General features: G+C 38.7%; 1 protein-coding gene across 1 annotated transcript in view; it reads left to right on the top strand.

Annotated features, from left to right (window-relative positions):
• SLC2A13 (solute carrier family 2 member 13) overlaps positions 1-16,070 on the top strand; it is a 359,257-nt gene that overhangs the window by 289,463 nt on the left and 53,724 nt on the right. Inside the window, exon 7 of the mRNA XM_066368963.1 lies at positions 9,778-9,903. Within this exon, the coding sequence (XP_066225060.1) occupies positions 9,778-9,903 (126 nt within the window). The remainder of the gene's footprint in view (positions 1-9,777; positions 9,904-16,070) is intronic.

Raw genomic sequence — 16,070 nt, 5'->3', positions numbered from 1 at the left:
TCTTAAAATAGGGCACACCTATAATTTCTGCCATGAAGTCAGTACGAGTAAATATTTGTAAGATGTTACAACATTTTAATATGCTTTACACTGTTATTTTTTGAAATTTTTATTTAATTTATTGGGGTGGCAGTGGTTAATTAAATTAAATAGGTTTCAGGTGCACAACTCCATAACACATCATCTGTACACCGCACTGTGGCTCACCACCCCAACTCAAGTCTCCCTCCATCACCATCAATCCCGCTCTACCCTCCTTCATCTCCCCAACCTTCCCTTCTCTCCTACAATCCCTACGCTGTCGCCAATGTCTATACATTTTTTATTTGCTTAACCCTTTTCCTTTTTTACTTAGCTCCCCAACCCCTATTCCTGCTGACAGCTGTCAGTCTATTCTCTGAAACTAACTCTGTTTCTGTTTTGTTAGTTTATTTTGTTCATTAGATTCCTCATATAGGTGAAATCATATGGTACTTGTCTTTCTCTGACTTATTTCAGTTAGTTTAATCTCCAAATCCATTCCTGCTGTCACAAAAGACAAGATTTCCTCTTTTTTTTTACGGCTGAGTAGTATTCCATTGTGTAAATGTACTACTGTTTTTTTATCCACTCATTTACTGATGGGCACTTGGGCTGCTTTCAAATATTAACTACTGTAAATAACTCAGCAATGAATACAGCGCTGCATATATTCTTTTGAATTAGGGTTTTGGGTTTCTTTTTTATATATTCCCAGAAGTGGAATTGCTGCATCATAAGGCAGTTCTTGTTTTAATTTTTTGAGGTAACTTCATACTGCTTTCTTCAGTGGCTTCATCAATCTGCCCACCAACAGTGTACAAGGGTTCCTTTTACCCTTGCCAACACTTGTTTGTTGATTTATTGATAGCCATACTGAAAGGTGTGAGGTGATATCTCGTTGTGGTTTTAATTTGCATTTCTCTGATGATTAGTGATGTTGAGCAACTTTTCATATGTCGGCCATCTGTACATCTTCTGTGGAGAAGTGTCTATTCAGGTTCTTTGCTCATTTCTTTTGGTTTTGGGTTTGTGTTGTTTTTCTTTTCCTACTTTTCCACATAGTTATTAGTACTCTTTTATTAATTGAATTTATTAATTAGATTGTTTGTTTTTTTGGCGTTGAATTTTTTTAAGTTCCTTGTAAATTTTGGATATTAAGCCCTTATCAGATATCTCAGTGAATATGCTCTCCCACTCAGTAGATGGTCTTTTCATTTTGTTGATTGTTTCCTTTGCTGTGCAAAAACGTTTTAGTTTGATGTAGTCCCCTTTGCTTATATTTTCTTTTATTTCTTTTGCTCGAGGTGATATATCAGAAAAAAAATATTGCTACAAGACATGTCTGAGATTTTACTGCCTATATTTTTCACTAGAATTTATATGGTTTCGAGTCTTAACATTTAATTCTTTAATCCATTTTGAGTTTATTCCTGTGTAGGGTGCAAGAATGTGGTCCAGTTTTATTATTTTATATGTGTCCAGTTTTTCCAACACCATTTATTGAATAGACTATCTTTACCCCATTGTATGTTCTTGCCTCCTTTGTCAAATATTAATTGACTATAAAGGTGTGGGGGTGTTTTCTGTTCCATTGATCTAAATGTCTGTTCTTATGCCAATTATTTTGCTGTTTTGATTACTATGGCCTTGTAGTATAGTTTGATATCAAGTATTGTGATTCCTCAACTTTGTTCATATTCCTCAAGATCGCTGTTGCTATTTGGGGTCTTTTGTGGTTCCGTATAAATATTTGGGATATTTGTTCTAATATTTTGAAATATGCCATTGGTATTTTGATAGAAATGAGTTAAATCCATAGATTTTTTTGGTATTTTATTATGTTTGAAGCAATTGTGATTATTATAGGTGTATAAAAATGCAACTGGTTTATGAATATTTATTTTGTATCCTGCTACTTTACTGAATTTATTAATCAGTTCTAGTAGTTTTTTGGTGGGAGTCTGTAGGATTCTTTATATACAGTATCATGTCACCTGCAAATAATGACAGGTTTACTTCTTCCTTCCCAACTTGGATGTCTTTTATTTCTTCTCCTTGTCACATTGCTATGGCTAGGATTTCCAGTACTATGTTGAATAAGAGTGGCAAAAGCAGACATCCCTGTCTTGTTCCTGATCTTAAGGGAAACATTTGTAGTTTTTGCTCATTGAGTGTGATATTGGCTGTGGGTTTGTCATATATGGCCTTTATTATATTGTCGTATGCTCCCACTTTGCTCAGAGTATTTGTGATAAATGGGTGCTGGATTTTAGAAAATGCTTTTTCTGCATCTATTGATATCATGTGGTTTTTATCCTTCATTTTGTTTTTGTGGTTATGATGTTAATTGATTTACAGACAGTGTACCAGCTGTGCATCCCTGGCCCACTTGATCATGTTGTATGATCTTATTAATATATTGCTCTTTTCAGTTTGCTAATATTTTGTTGAGGATTTTAGCATCTATGTCATTAGGGATATTGGCCTAAAATTTCTTTCTTCATAGTGTCTATCTGGTTTTGGAATTAGGATAATATTAGCCTCATAAAATGAGTTTGGGAATCTTACCTCCTTTTAAACTTTTAAAAAACAGTTGAGACGGATAGCTGTTAGTTCCTCTTTGAATGTTTGGTAAAATTTACCTGTGAAACCATCAGTTTAGGACTTTTGTTTATTGGGAGTTTTTGATTATTGCTTTAGTTTCACTAGTTGTAATCAGTCTATTTAGATTCTCTGATTCTTCCTGATTCAGTTTTGGAAAATTGTATGTTTCTAGAAATTTATTTATTTTGTCTAGATTGTCCAATTGGTTGGCTTATAGCTGTTTGTAATATTTTCTTACAATCTCTTATGTTTCTTTTGTGTCATTTGTTACTTCTCCTCTTTCATTTCTGATTATTTACTTGGGTCCTCACTCATTTTTTCTTGATGAGTCTAGTTAAATGTTTGTCAATCTTGTTTATTTTTTCAAAGAACCAGCTCTTGGCTTCATTGATTTTGCATTTTTTTTTACTCTATTTCATTTATTTCTGCTCTGATCTTTATTATTTCCTTCCCTTACTTTAGACTATGTTTGTTGTTCTTTTCAAGTTCCTTTAAATTTAAAGTTAGATTGTTTATTTGATATTTTTCTTGTTTCTTGAGGTATGCCTATAATGCTATGAATTTCCCTGTTAGGACTGCCTTTTCTGTGTCCCATAGATTTTGGGTTGTTTTGTACTCATTTTCATTTGTTTCAAGGTATCTTTTGATTTGTTCCTTAATCTCATTATTAACCCATTCATTGTTTAGTAACATGTTATTTAGCCTCCATATCTTTTTTGTGTATGTTGTTTTTTTCCTGTGATTGATTTCTAGTTTCATATCTTTTTGGTCAGAGAAGATGCTTGATAAGATTTCAGTCTTCTTGTTAGAGTATATGTATTTCTGTCTTTTCTTTCATATAGAATCTTGCAACTAGGTAGGTATTTAGAGATTATGTACTCTATGATGGAAGACTTGAAGTCTAGAATTTAGAACTCACCCTAGATCATACTGTAAAAAGAGATAAACTGGCCTGATATAGCTGTCTGCTTTTACAAAAAATTTTCATCTGTGATTAGAATATTCTTATGAATACTTATTTGTCACCAATATATTTAAATTCTCAGATTTATATTTAGAAAATCCTACATAAATTTATCAGGTCATGTTTAAGAAAGCCTTTAAGAGCAAATCATGAATAAAAAATAGCCACTTCTAGAAGTTGTTTCCTTTTTTAATGTCATTTGTTAAAGCCACAGTTATGTTATGTGCTCTCTGTAAAAGGTCAATTAGCAGATTACTCAAGATTATTTAAAGTTTTGTGTTACCTTCTAAATGTCAAGTCAAAGTTAGAAATGTTGTTACATTTGGGAGAATTTTGCCATAAAATCAACTATATAAGTTGGGTCTATAGTCTTCATTCAGCATCAGAGTGATTAACTCTTTTGTGGACCTTCATAAAGTCTCTGGCAGACCAGTGGTTGAAAACCAGTGGTCTATGTGAGGGAAAAAAATATTCTAGGTCACAGATAAAGGTTGACTACATCAGTTCCCAAATGGTGGCCCAGTCCCCCCACCAGTTGAACATCTGGTGGCCCAGATGTTCAAACAAGGATTTGAACATCTTTTTTTGTTGTTGTTGTTTTTTTTTTTTTTTAATGTCCATCTCCTCCTTCCCTTTTTTTTTTTTAATTTTATTTATTCATTTTTTAGAGAGGAGAGAGAAAGGGAGAGAGAGAGGTGAGAGAGACAGAGAGAGAAGGTGGGGAGGAGCTGGAAGCATCAACTCCCATACGTGCCCTGACCAGGCAAGCCCAGGGCTTCGAACCGGCAACCTTAGCATTTCCAGGTCAACGCTTTATCCACTGCGCCACCACAGGTCAGGCTGAACATCTTTTAATACTTGACCTCTTTTCAATGAGTGGCCAGAGATCTTGTAAGAAAGGAGTAACAAATCTGCATAGGTGTACTAGATCAGGGATCAGCAAACTTCCTGTAACAGGGGTCCCCAAACTTTTTTCACAGGGGGCCAGTTCACTGTCCCTCAGACCATTGGAGAGCCACCACATACAGTGCTCTTCTCACTGACCACCAATGAAAGAGGTGCCCCTTCTGGAAGTGCAGTGGGGGCCGGATAAATGGCCTCAGGGGTCGCAGGCAGCCCGCGGGCCATAGTTTGGGGACGCCTGCTGTAGAGGGTCAGGTCAGAGAGTAAATGTATGTTGCTTTGCAAGTCATCTGGATTATTTTAGAACTTCTCTACTCTAGAACTTGAAGGCTGTCTTAAACAGTAGGTAAATGAATGGGCATGATCATGTCCCAGTAAAACTTTACAAAAATAAATTGACCTGTTAGTTGGTCTGGATTTGTCTCAGGGGTTGTAGTTTACCAACCCTTGTTCAAGATAATGACAGCCAGGATGTAGACAAAGTGGAGGTAAAGACTGTTAGAAACCAAGGGACTAAGATGCCTTAAGACTAATATAACTGCTATAAGCCATCTAGATCTAACAGGTAACTAAAGAACATGTCACCCAGCAGAGTACATGTTCTCCCTGCATGCACAAGGAATGCTCAGAATGGATTATATGCCATATAGTGAGATTTGCTAATTTAAAAAGGACTGACACCACACCAGATATATCCTTTAGTTACAATTGAGTAAAATTAGGAAACACAAAAGAAATTTAGGAAATTCACAAATTTGTAAAAATTAAATAACATACTCCTTAATCCAATGGAGCAAAGAAGAAATCACAAGAAAAATGAGAAAATACTTTGAGAAGAATGAAAATGAAGATACAACGTATCAATTATGCGATGCAGCTAAAGCACTGCTTACAGGGAAATTTATAGCTATGCATGCCTACATTAAAAAAGAAAGATATTGCCTGACCAGGCAGTGGTGCAGTGAATAGAGCATCGACCCAGGATGCTGAGAACCTCGGTTCAAAACCCCAAGGTCACCTGCTTGAACATGGGCTCATCAGCTTGAGTGCAGGGTTGCTGGGTTGAGCATGGGATAATAGACATGACCCAATGGTAGCTGGCTTAAACCCAAGGTTGCTGGCTTGAGCAAGGGGTTCTTGCTCTGCTGGAACCCTCTGGTCAAGGCACATTATGAGAAAGCAATCAATGAACAACGAAGGTGCCGCAACAAAGAATTGATGCTTCTCATCTCTCTCCCTTCCTGTCTGTCCCTATCTGTCCCTCTCTCTCCCCCTTTGCTAAAAAATAAGTAAATAGCCTGACCTGTGGTGGCGCAGTGGATAGAGCGTCGACCTGGAAATGCTGAGGTTGCCAGTTCGAAACCCTGGGCTTGCCTGGTCAAGGCACATATGGGAGTTGATGCTTCTAGCTCCTCCCCCCTTCTCTCTCTCTGTCTCTCCTCTCTCTGCCTCTCCTTCTCCTCTCTAAAATAAATAAAAAATAAATAAATATAATAAAAAAAAAAGTAAATATCCAAAACCTAATCTACCTTCAGACACTGGGCATGTAAGAGAACAAAGGGAAAGTACACAGAAGAGTCCGTAATGGTGCAAAGAGAGGGAATGCGCTGAAAGCCCAGATAAAGCAGTTGGTCTTAGGTTAAGAACTGATTTGTCTCTGCAACTGGAGTGTGGGAAAATAGATGGTTTATGTTTTGCTGTAAGATTATAAAATTCCTGTCTTTACCACTTTCATCCTTTTTCTCTGTAAAGCTGGAATTGAGGTCATTTGCAGAGTAATGGAGCAGTAGAAATTTGAAGAATAGTCCTTGTGTAGGGTGGCTGAAATAGTCATCTGGAGTTGGCTAGAAAAAACTATGGAGAATTTCAGGCTGTTGAGGAGCCTTTTGAGGCGGGTAGTCATTCATGATAGAGAAACTCCTAATCTGCTTGTGTGTGAGTCTTTCGGCTGCATTTGGGTGTGTGAGTGAAGGCAACTGTTTTCATTCACGTGATGGCTAGGGTTTGGGCTAGATAGGTGTGATAGAAAAATATATGATTAGTGAAATTTAAGAGGTTGAAATGATGGGCCATGGTCACCAAGCTCAATAAGGATGGAACTAAAGAAAGGAAAAAGCTAGTGAATAGGAAGCAAATAGAGGGACCAATCAACTAGAGGTCATGGGGACGGCTAATGCAAATCACCTCCACCAGTGTAGGGAATCTGTTTTCCTCACAAATGTGTCCCAGCCCCCAGAATGGTTTCTGGCACATAGGAAGTATAAAGTATTTGTATTTGTTGAATGAATGAGCATGACAGAGCAGGGAAGAACAGGAAGTGTGGTCAGAGTTGGATGCTTGAATGAGTGATAGAGAAGGCAAAGCATTATGGGTAACACCCTGTCTGCCTGACACGTATGTTCAGTAGATTCTCAGTAAATATTAAATTTTATTATTACATTTTTGGGCCTTTTTTAGGAATAACTTGTTGTTTTTTGTTTTTGTTTTTTTGTAATTTTCTGAAGCTGGAAATGGGGAGAGACAGTCAGACAGACTCCCGCATGCGCCCGACCGGGATCCACCCGGCACGCCCACCAGGGGCGACGCTCTGCCCACCAGGGGGCGATGCTCTGCTCCTCCGGGGCATCGCTCTGCCACGACCAGAGCCACTCTAGCGCCTGGGGCAGAGGCCAAGGAGCCATCCCCAGCGCCCGGGCCATCTTTGCTCCAATGGAGCCTTGGCTGCGGGAAGGGAAGAGAGAGACAGAGAGGAAGGAGGGGGGGGGTGGAGAAGCAAATGGGCGCTTCTCCTATGTGCCCTGGCCGGGAATCGAACCCGGGTCCCCTGCATGCCAGGCCAACGCTCTACCGCTGAGCCAACCAGCCAGGGCCAGGAATAACTTGTTTTAAAAGAAATAAAGTAGGCCCTGGCTGGTTTGCTCAGTGGTAGAACGTCAGCCCTGCATGTGGATGTCCTGGTTTCGATTCCTAGTCAGGGCACACAGGAGAGGTGACCATCTACTTTTCCACCTCTCACCCTCCTCTTTATCTCTCTCACTCTTCTCCCACAGCCATGGTTTGATTGGTTCCCAGGCACTGAGGAGAATGACTCCATGGTACCTCTGCCTCAGGCATTAAAAATAGCTCAGTCGTGAACATGCCCCAGATTGGCAGAGCATCGGCCCCAGATGGGGGGTTGCTGGGTCGATCCCAGTCGGGCAGCATGCAGGAGTCTGTTTCTCTCTCTCCTCTCTCATTTGGAAAAAAACTGAAAAAAAAAATTTTTTTTAAAGAAAGTCATTTTTCTACAAATTGATGCGTTGACCTTGCCCAAATAGTATCATTTAAAGCCATTGGAACAATCAGGGTTGTTATAGTTCACCTCATTATGGAAAGAATAAACAAATAAAATATCCATTAGAATTATCTTCTTTTCCAAATTAGCCTAGTGTAATTCTCAAAGCCAGAAACTCAGGGGACTTCTAATGCTTTCTCTCACTTTGTTTATTTTGCTTATCATGGATGTGGACGATGTAGTATTTACAGTGCTATGTCACCTCTCTAAAGTACACTGACCTTTCATTAGGCTTTGAAATGCCTCTTTTCCACCTTTAGTGTAGGACTGAAGTCTCACTCAAAAACAGGGATGGCTATTTGCAAAGGAAATGTTTACAGAAGGAGGTTAGAATGATAATCATCTGATTTTTAAACAATGCCAGTATTTTCCCATTTAGCTAAATGAATCGAAGTATTTTGATTTTGAGTCAAGATTCACATCTTTTAGGGAGAACTTAATAGTAGTTCTTATCCTGTGTCTCCCCCACACTCTATTGTTTTGTTTTGTTTTTTACAGAGAGAGTGAGGGATAGATAGGGACAGACAGACAGGAACGAAGAGAGTGAGAAGCATCAATCATCAGTCTTTTGTTGCGACACCTTAGTTGTTCATTGATTGCTTTCTCATATGTGCCTTGACTGTGGGGCTACAGCAGACCAAGTAACCCCTTGCTCAAGCCAGTGACCTTGGGTCCAAGCTGGTGAGCTTTGCTCAAACCAGATGAGCCCGCGCTCAAGCTGGCAACCTCGGGGTCTCCAACCTGGGTCCTCCGCATCCCAGTCCGATGCTCCATCCACTGCGCCACTGCCTGGTCAGGCTCCCCACACTCCATTGTGTAATTACTTGTACACAGGAGATATTTAAAAGTCTGTACTGACCTTTAATTGTAAAATAAACAGTTCTCTGAAGTACCTTTCCTTCTCCTTCTCTGCTTGGTCAATTTCTCTTATGCTCCAACTGGAATAACATCTCTGAAATTATCCCCAGGCCTTTTAAGCAAATGAGCATGCCTCTATCCTTAGAATAGTTCCTATTTTCTCTTACACTGCCATTATTTGTGTATCTGTTTCTCATCCTTGCCTTTTATCTACCAGGGAGCAGGGGCTGGGTCTTACTGTGTTAGTTATCTCCAGTGCCTTGCTCATGTGAGGTGCCCTAGAATTGTCTGGCAAACGAGTGTGACAGCAAGAAAACTCATTCCACAAGTGCACTGCAGCTTCAGGTTGGAAAACCCCGCCCACTAATGGATTTTCCTGTGTAGAATTTTCTGGCAGTTAGAATACAGCTGTTAAGTGACCATTAATTGATTATGGCTCTGTGATCCAAGCAGTAGATGTAACTGACCTAAAAGTTAGCCTTTTTTCCTACACTAACTTCTTGTAAATTAAGCATAACACATAACTGATACTCATTATATATTTGTTAAAAGTACAGGCGTCCACCAGGATGTTAACAGTGACTATTATTTGGATGATGGTATTTTTGTTTTTTAATAGTTTCTTTAGGTATACTTATTTTGTTTCATTCTTTGAATTTTTCTACTTTGGAATATATATGAAAAATATATTTTCTATTTTTAAAAGATGTGATACATAATGGAAACAACTAAGAGAAATTAAGGCTTTGGTATAATTTGAAGCCAGTTATCTGGGTTAAGATGGGCCACTCTATTCTTTCTTAACAAAGCTCAATGGCTTAGAAAAGTACAGTTAATTTGCCGCGGGTTGATTAGGGTCCTCCTACATCCAGTGTCTCAGACTCAAGCCTCTTCCACGTGGAAGTGAGTTCTGAAGGTGCCGCAGCAAGAGAGGGAGAGATGGGGAGGCCTGCCAGCTCACAATGCCTCATCACATCCCTCTGCCGCGCCCAGACCATTCTCACAGACCGGGCATCCTGCAAAGCGGCACGGGAAATGCGGGCGAGCACCACTTGTCTCTGCTAACGTGACTGCAACTCTTCTCATTTTACAGTTATTGTAACGAATGTATGTTGGATCCGGACTGCGGTTTCTGCTACAAGATGAACAAATCGACCATCATTGACTCCTCCTGTGTCCCAGTTAATACAGCATCTACAAACGAGGCAGCCTGGGGCAGGTATGGCGCTCATTACTCCTGTTAGACTATAGGGTCAAGTTTCAGGGGCCCTATTTTAAACTTAGACTGCACTCACCATCGATAATTGCATTTCTTTAAAGCTAATCTTTTTTTAAAACAATCTTTTAAACTGACCTTTATGACTGTATTCTTTTGCAGCGTATAGTGGTGAGAGTCAGTGTAAAACATGGTGAGAATGTGTTTCACTGACTCAGAGCAAAAAGCACCCAAACAAAGACGTCAAGACACCCAGGCGCCAGGCCCAGCTCCGCCCGAGGCTGCAGGAGGCTGGGAAGACAGGGAAGGCCTCCTGTGTATTGGCAAGGCTGTGTTTCCCACTGCGTAGTGTTTACACCAGTAATTTCCACACTTAGCTTCCTAAACTTAAGTGAAAGACAGAAAATTGTCAAGTCAAAATGAATTAATGTCACTTGAAATTCTTTCATAGAATGACTGTTTTCTTAGAGTATCTTCCTGGAGTTTAATGAAATTGAGCAAAACAAGGATAAAAGTTGATCATCGCTGGCATGTAACCAGTCTGGGAGGCTAGAAATCTTTCTCTTTCTGACAGATCATATTGGTTTGTAGTAGGCAAATAAGTGAACTATTTGTATAGAACAAATGTTCCCCACATTAATGAACTAATATTCTTAGCCATGGTCACAGAAAGTATGTAAATATTATTCAACATGGCTTTAACCTCTTTTGATTTTTAAATTCATATAAAGAGGATAATATGTTCTTATCCTGTCTGCCTCAGAGTTCTGAATGAAGGTAATGAATTCTGTTATAAAGTACTTGTACCTCCTCGGAGCTATAAAATACAATATATCATTATTAATCATTTTATTGGGGAATTGCTCTGATGAAATAAAAGTAAATTATATGGCAGTTGAGTGAAAATCCAGATCACGTTTTAAATACACTAATTACAAAGAAATATGTAAAAGAAATTAAATTACTGAAAATGAAAGCTTTAAAAGAGCTTCTTTTAGAAACACCCAAGTGTGTAATTTTCATCAGCCAAGCTTCATTAGGGAGTTAATTGACTAAATATTTCTGGATGTAATAGTTTTATCATTTTAACCCTTGATATTCTTTTTTCAATAGAAAAAGAACTGAAAGTTACTAGGCTGGAATTATGGACATATTATAAAATTCATGTGTATTTCACAGAATTAAGGTCTGAACTTATTAGATATGTTTACAAATGGAAATGGGACAGTAAATGAGACATTTCTTTACTCTCAGAAGGTCTAAAAGCCAGAGATTTACTTTTAAAATAGGAGTCTTATAGTTACTTTTTGCAAATAACAAAGTACATATATAACTCTTTAATAGAAATATATGTTCTTTTATTTCAACATATTCTTATATTTTATTTATAGTTTTGTACTATCATTCCTTGACTGCAGACACTGCTAGAGAAAAGTGAGGCACAGGTAACACCTAAGTAGGAAAAACATAAAGAACTAAACACGATATATAAAAAACTTTATGTTTGTAGAGTAGAAAAATCTTAAACTCTATACCAAAAACACACGAACAGAGCCCACAGGTTTTCTCTCTCCGCTGTGCTGAGCAGCGTCCACCGCCCCTCCCGCTGACCTCTGTGGTGGGTTCCTCAGTCTGTGCTAGGAGAAAGGCAAAACAGGCAGTACATTTTCGCCGTGGAAATTTTTTATAATAGAATACTCATTAGCAGTTTAAATAGCAGTCATGACATTTTTGTGTATTAATTGGTTGATAGGTTTTATACAGATACCTAGAATGTAATTCTCAGGGCAAAATCTAACATTATCTTGGATTTACATCTATAATATGTGACGTAGAGAGATTTCAGGGTCATGTATTGAGATAGTTTGTAGCCACATATCCTGATCTCTGACTGTAGCTGTTTCCTGAAAAAAACACCAGGTAGAATGGTAAGACCATTCATGATGGAGACAGTATTAGAATTTTGATAGCCTCTGAATTGTCTCAGCATAATGAAAACCATTTGCCCATGTAATCAATTATATCTATGTTGTTACACTTCAGTAATTTTTAGAGAAATCATTTAGCTTTCCAAAGAAGATATACAAATGGTCAAGAAGCACATAGAAAATGTTTAACATCATCGCTTCTCGCTTCTCGGCCTTTTGGCTAAGATCAAGTGTAGAAAATGTTTAACATCACCAATCACTAGGGAAATTCAAGTTAAAACTACAGTAAGATACTGTCTCATACCCATTAGAATGGCGGCTATAAAAACATTCTATATAACAGTTGTGGAGGATGTGGACAAATTAGAAAGCCTGTGCACTGTTGATGGGAATGCAAAATGCTGTAGCCACTGTAGAAAACAGGATGGCAGATTCACATTTTTAAATAGAATCACATATCATCTGACAGTTCCATTTCTGTAACCCATACCCAAAAGAATTGAAAACAAAGTTTTAAAGAGACATTTGAATACCCATGTTCACAGCAGCACTATTCACAAAGCCAAAAGATGGGAGCAACCCCAGTGTTAGGTGATGGGTGGATGGATAAACAATACGTCGTATATGTACACAATGATACACTGCTCACAAAAATTAGGGGATATTTCAAAAATGAATATGAAGCAATAAAATACCCCCTAATTTTTGTGAGCAGTATATATTATTCAGACTTAAAAGGAAAGAAATTCTGGCACATACTATGTCATAGGTGAACCTTGAAGGTATACTGGTAAGTAAAATGAGCAAGTGACAAAGTGGCAAATACCATATGACTTCACTAAGACGAGATACCTAAAGTAGTCAAATTTATAGGGACAGGAAGAAGAATGGGGACGGGGAGGAGGGGAGCAGGGAGTAGCTGTTCAGTGTGTATGGAGTTTCCGTTTTGCAAAATGAAATAAGTTTTGGAGATTGCTTATGTAACATTGTGAATATACTTAACACTACTGAACTGTACGATTAAAATTTTTTAATGGTTAAGATGGCAAATTCTGTTATATGTATTTCACCACCATTAAAAATAAAAAGGGGAACCACACTTAATAATCACATAGCATACTTCTAGAAAATACAATCTGGTGAACTGATGGAAAAGCTCCTTCTGCCATCCCCCCTGTACTTCCCACATGCATCCCACACACATGCAAATACGGGTTTAGTTTGGAAATTTAAAAGAAAACTTCAAATTAATTAATGTGTTACAAAGAAATCACAATGGGCCCTGATCTGATAGCTTGGTTGGCTAGAGCCCTGGTCGGCAAACCGCGGCTCGCGAGCCACATGCGGCTCTTTGGCCCCTTGAGTTTGGCTCTTCCACAAAATACCACGTGCAGGCGCTACCTCGATAAGGAATGTACCTACCTATATAGTTTAAAAAATTTGGCTCTCAAAAGAAATTTCAATCATTGTACTGTTGATATTTGGCTCTGTTGACTAATGAGTTTGCCGACTGCTGGCTAGAGCATCGTGCTGAAGCACAGAGGTTGTTGGTTCAATCCCCAGTCAGGGCACATACAGGAACAGATCAATGTTCCTGTCATCTCTATCTGTCTCTCTCTCTCTCTCCTTTCCTCTCTCTCTAAAATCAATAAAATAAACATTAAAAAAATTTTTTAAAAAGAAAACACAATGGAAAACAGAGCATTAAAATTAATAACAAAGATTCACAAACAGATAGAATGAGAACTGAGTTAGCCTGTAGGGTAAGCAGATGATGGAAATCAAAAGATGAGAAGAGAATGCAAAGCAAAGAAAAAGAAATACTAGACAGGACAAAAGGAAAACACAGTCGATTCTTAAAGACCAATATAATGGCAAAACCTGACAATACTCCTTGAGAGAGAAGGCACAGATAAACAGTGTTTAGATGGAAGAAGGGCAGGTAAGGACAGATGCTAAAGATTTTTAAAATCATAAGAAAATACTATTAATAATGTTGTCCATTGTATTTGAAAAGAGATAAAATGGACCATTTTCTAGGAAAAAATAAAATTTTCCAAAACCAACTTAACGCCTCTGTAAAGTACGATTTTTATTCCCATCACACAGATGAAGACCATGATGCTTGGAGGGTCGGAATGACCTTCTCAAAGTCAAAGAGCCAGTAAGTTCACCAATTTTAGGGAAACAACAATTGGGTAACAGAAAGATCCACAATTTAGAGTCATGTCATTTCAAATTTGAACTTTTATTATTTATCTCATAACTGGTACTGGGACAGTTTGGGCCTCTCTGAGCCCCATCCTTATCTGTAAAAGGGCACTACTATGACTGCTGTGTTGAACAGTACGTGTTTTTATGAAGATTAAATAAGAATGTATTTCAAGATACTTGTATAAATGTAATGCCCTGGGCAACTATAAGCAGAACATATCCTGTAGTAATGTTTGTTTTTTTCTTAGATTTGTCAATAAGACATTTTCTGCATTAGAGTAAGCACTTCCTAACAGATAAGTGTATTAGAATACTTTCTTTTTATCTTGTCTTTTCATACACATCCGTATCACCAGGCTCCTTATACACACTAAAGGATAAATCATCGATTCTGGAACTTCAAACATCCCAACTCTAGAAAAGTATTGCTAATGAGGGATACTTTCTTAATGTGCTGACTCAGTGCTTGTGCCCTGTAATGCAACATTTTTGCTCTGTAATTAAACACACTAAAATAGCTAGATAGATTCCCTATTTGGCAATTCATTGTTCTAACTTGCACTGAATGCCTGGTTTATTGTACTCATTCAGCAGCGATATTTTTATCAAAGCTGCACTCTCACTCTGCTAAAACACTTAGCCTCTTTTCCCAGCATCCCACCCCTCTCCCACATAGAACTCCAGTCGGTCAGCTCCTTGCTATCACCCTAATACTCACTGCAATTTCCCACCACTGTGCCTTTCTCATGCTGTGTTGTCTACATAGAATTGACCCTCCTTCAACCCTCTTGTTGACCTCTGCCTGACTTCTAACCAGATCTTTTGCACAGATCAGAAGTCACTTTTTTTGCAGTCTTTCTGATTAACCCCAGAAAACAATGCTAATTAATATCTCCTGATAATTTCTAGCACCTTCCTGTATAACTTATATGATAATTATACTGATAGCAGTTGGGTTTGGAAGTATCTTCTCTTCTAAATGATAGATTCCAATGTCTTTATACTGCACTATTTTTAATCACTTGGTACCCTGTATATATCAGCGCGGGCACACCAGCATGTGTGTGGGGTCTCTGGCTTGAGCGTGGGATCACTGACATGACCACTGGCTTGAGCCCCAAAGGTCACTGGCTTAAGCCCAAGGTTGCTGACTTGAGCAAGGGGGTCACTCGCTCTGCTGTAGCCCTCCCCCGCAGTCAAGGCACATATGAGAGAGCAGTCAACAAACAACTAAGGTTCCACAACGAAGACTTGATTCTTCTCATCTCTCTCCCTTCCTGTCTTTCCCTATCTGCCTCTCTCTCTATCTCTCTCTGTCTCTGTCACACACAAAAAGAAAATCAGTTGATACTAGTATGGTGTTAACACATTATCTAAGTAGAAATTAATAACAATGTTATGTTTTCATTCCACTTTTATTATAACTCTCCTCTGTTCCTGGCAAGTGTGGCTGATTGCATTGATTGTTCAGAATACTGCTGCACTCACTAGGGAAGGATTCGATTTCCCTTGCTCATTCATTTAGTCTTTCCACGTGACTTGCTCTGGCCAAGGAAATGAGAGTGGGCCCAATTTGTGTCACTCCAAGCTAAAGCTTTAAGAGCTAAGAAGGCAAATATATGGAAAAAGAATGGGAGTTATAAAATCTAGTTAGATTCCTCTGCTGCTGTCTCTAGGTGTCTGGTCTCCAGTTGCTTTGTATTAACTTTCATCCTTCTCATTAGTAAGGGATGGAGGGACACCTTTGCAAATATTTGTCCTGCTTCTCGGCAAGTAGGGGCAGAGAGCTTCTCCTGTGCTTGCTGCTTCTTAACTGCTTTCAGCTCAAAGTGTAAATAGGCATATTTTGGAGTGGCATATTCTGGTTTCCTTCATGTGGGATAACAGGAAGGCGGATTGCACACCTAGGGATGTCACTTGAGTCGGAGGAGTGACCTACACCAGTGTAGGAATGCACAGACTAAATTAGGAAGCATGAGTAGAGAATAAAAAGCTGGAAAACGCCGGTTGACTGAGCGTAGGCCCAGT

The sequence above is a fragment of the Saccopteryx leptura genome, chromosome 2, assembly GCF_036850995.1.
Source record: "Saccopteryx leptura isolate mSacLep1 chromosome 2, mSacLep1_pri_phased_curated, whole genome shotgun sequence".
NCBI classification, from domain to species: domain Eukaryota; kingdom Metazoa; phylum Chordata; class Mammalia; order Chiroptera; family Emballonuridae; genus Saccopteryx; species Saccopteryx leptura.
Note: the sequence above shows the minus strand (reverse complement) of the source record. Positions and strands in the feature narration are given on the sequence as shown.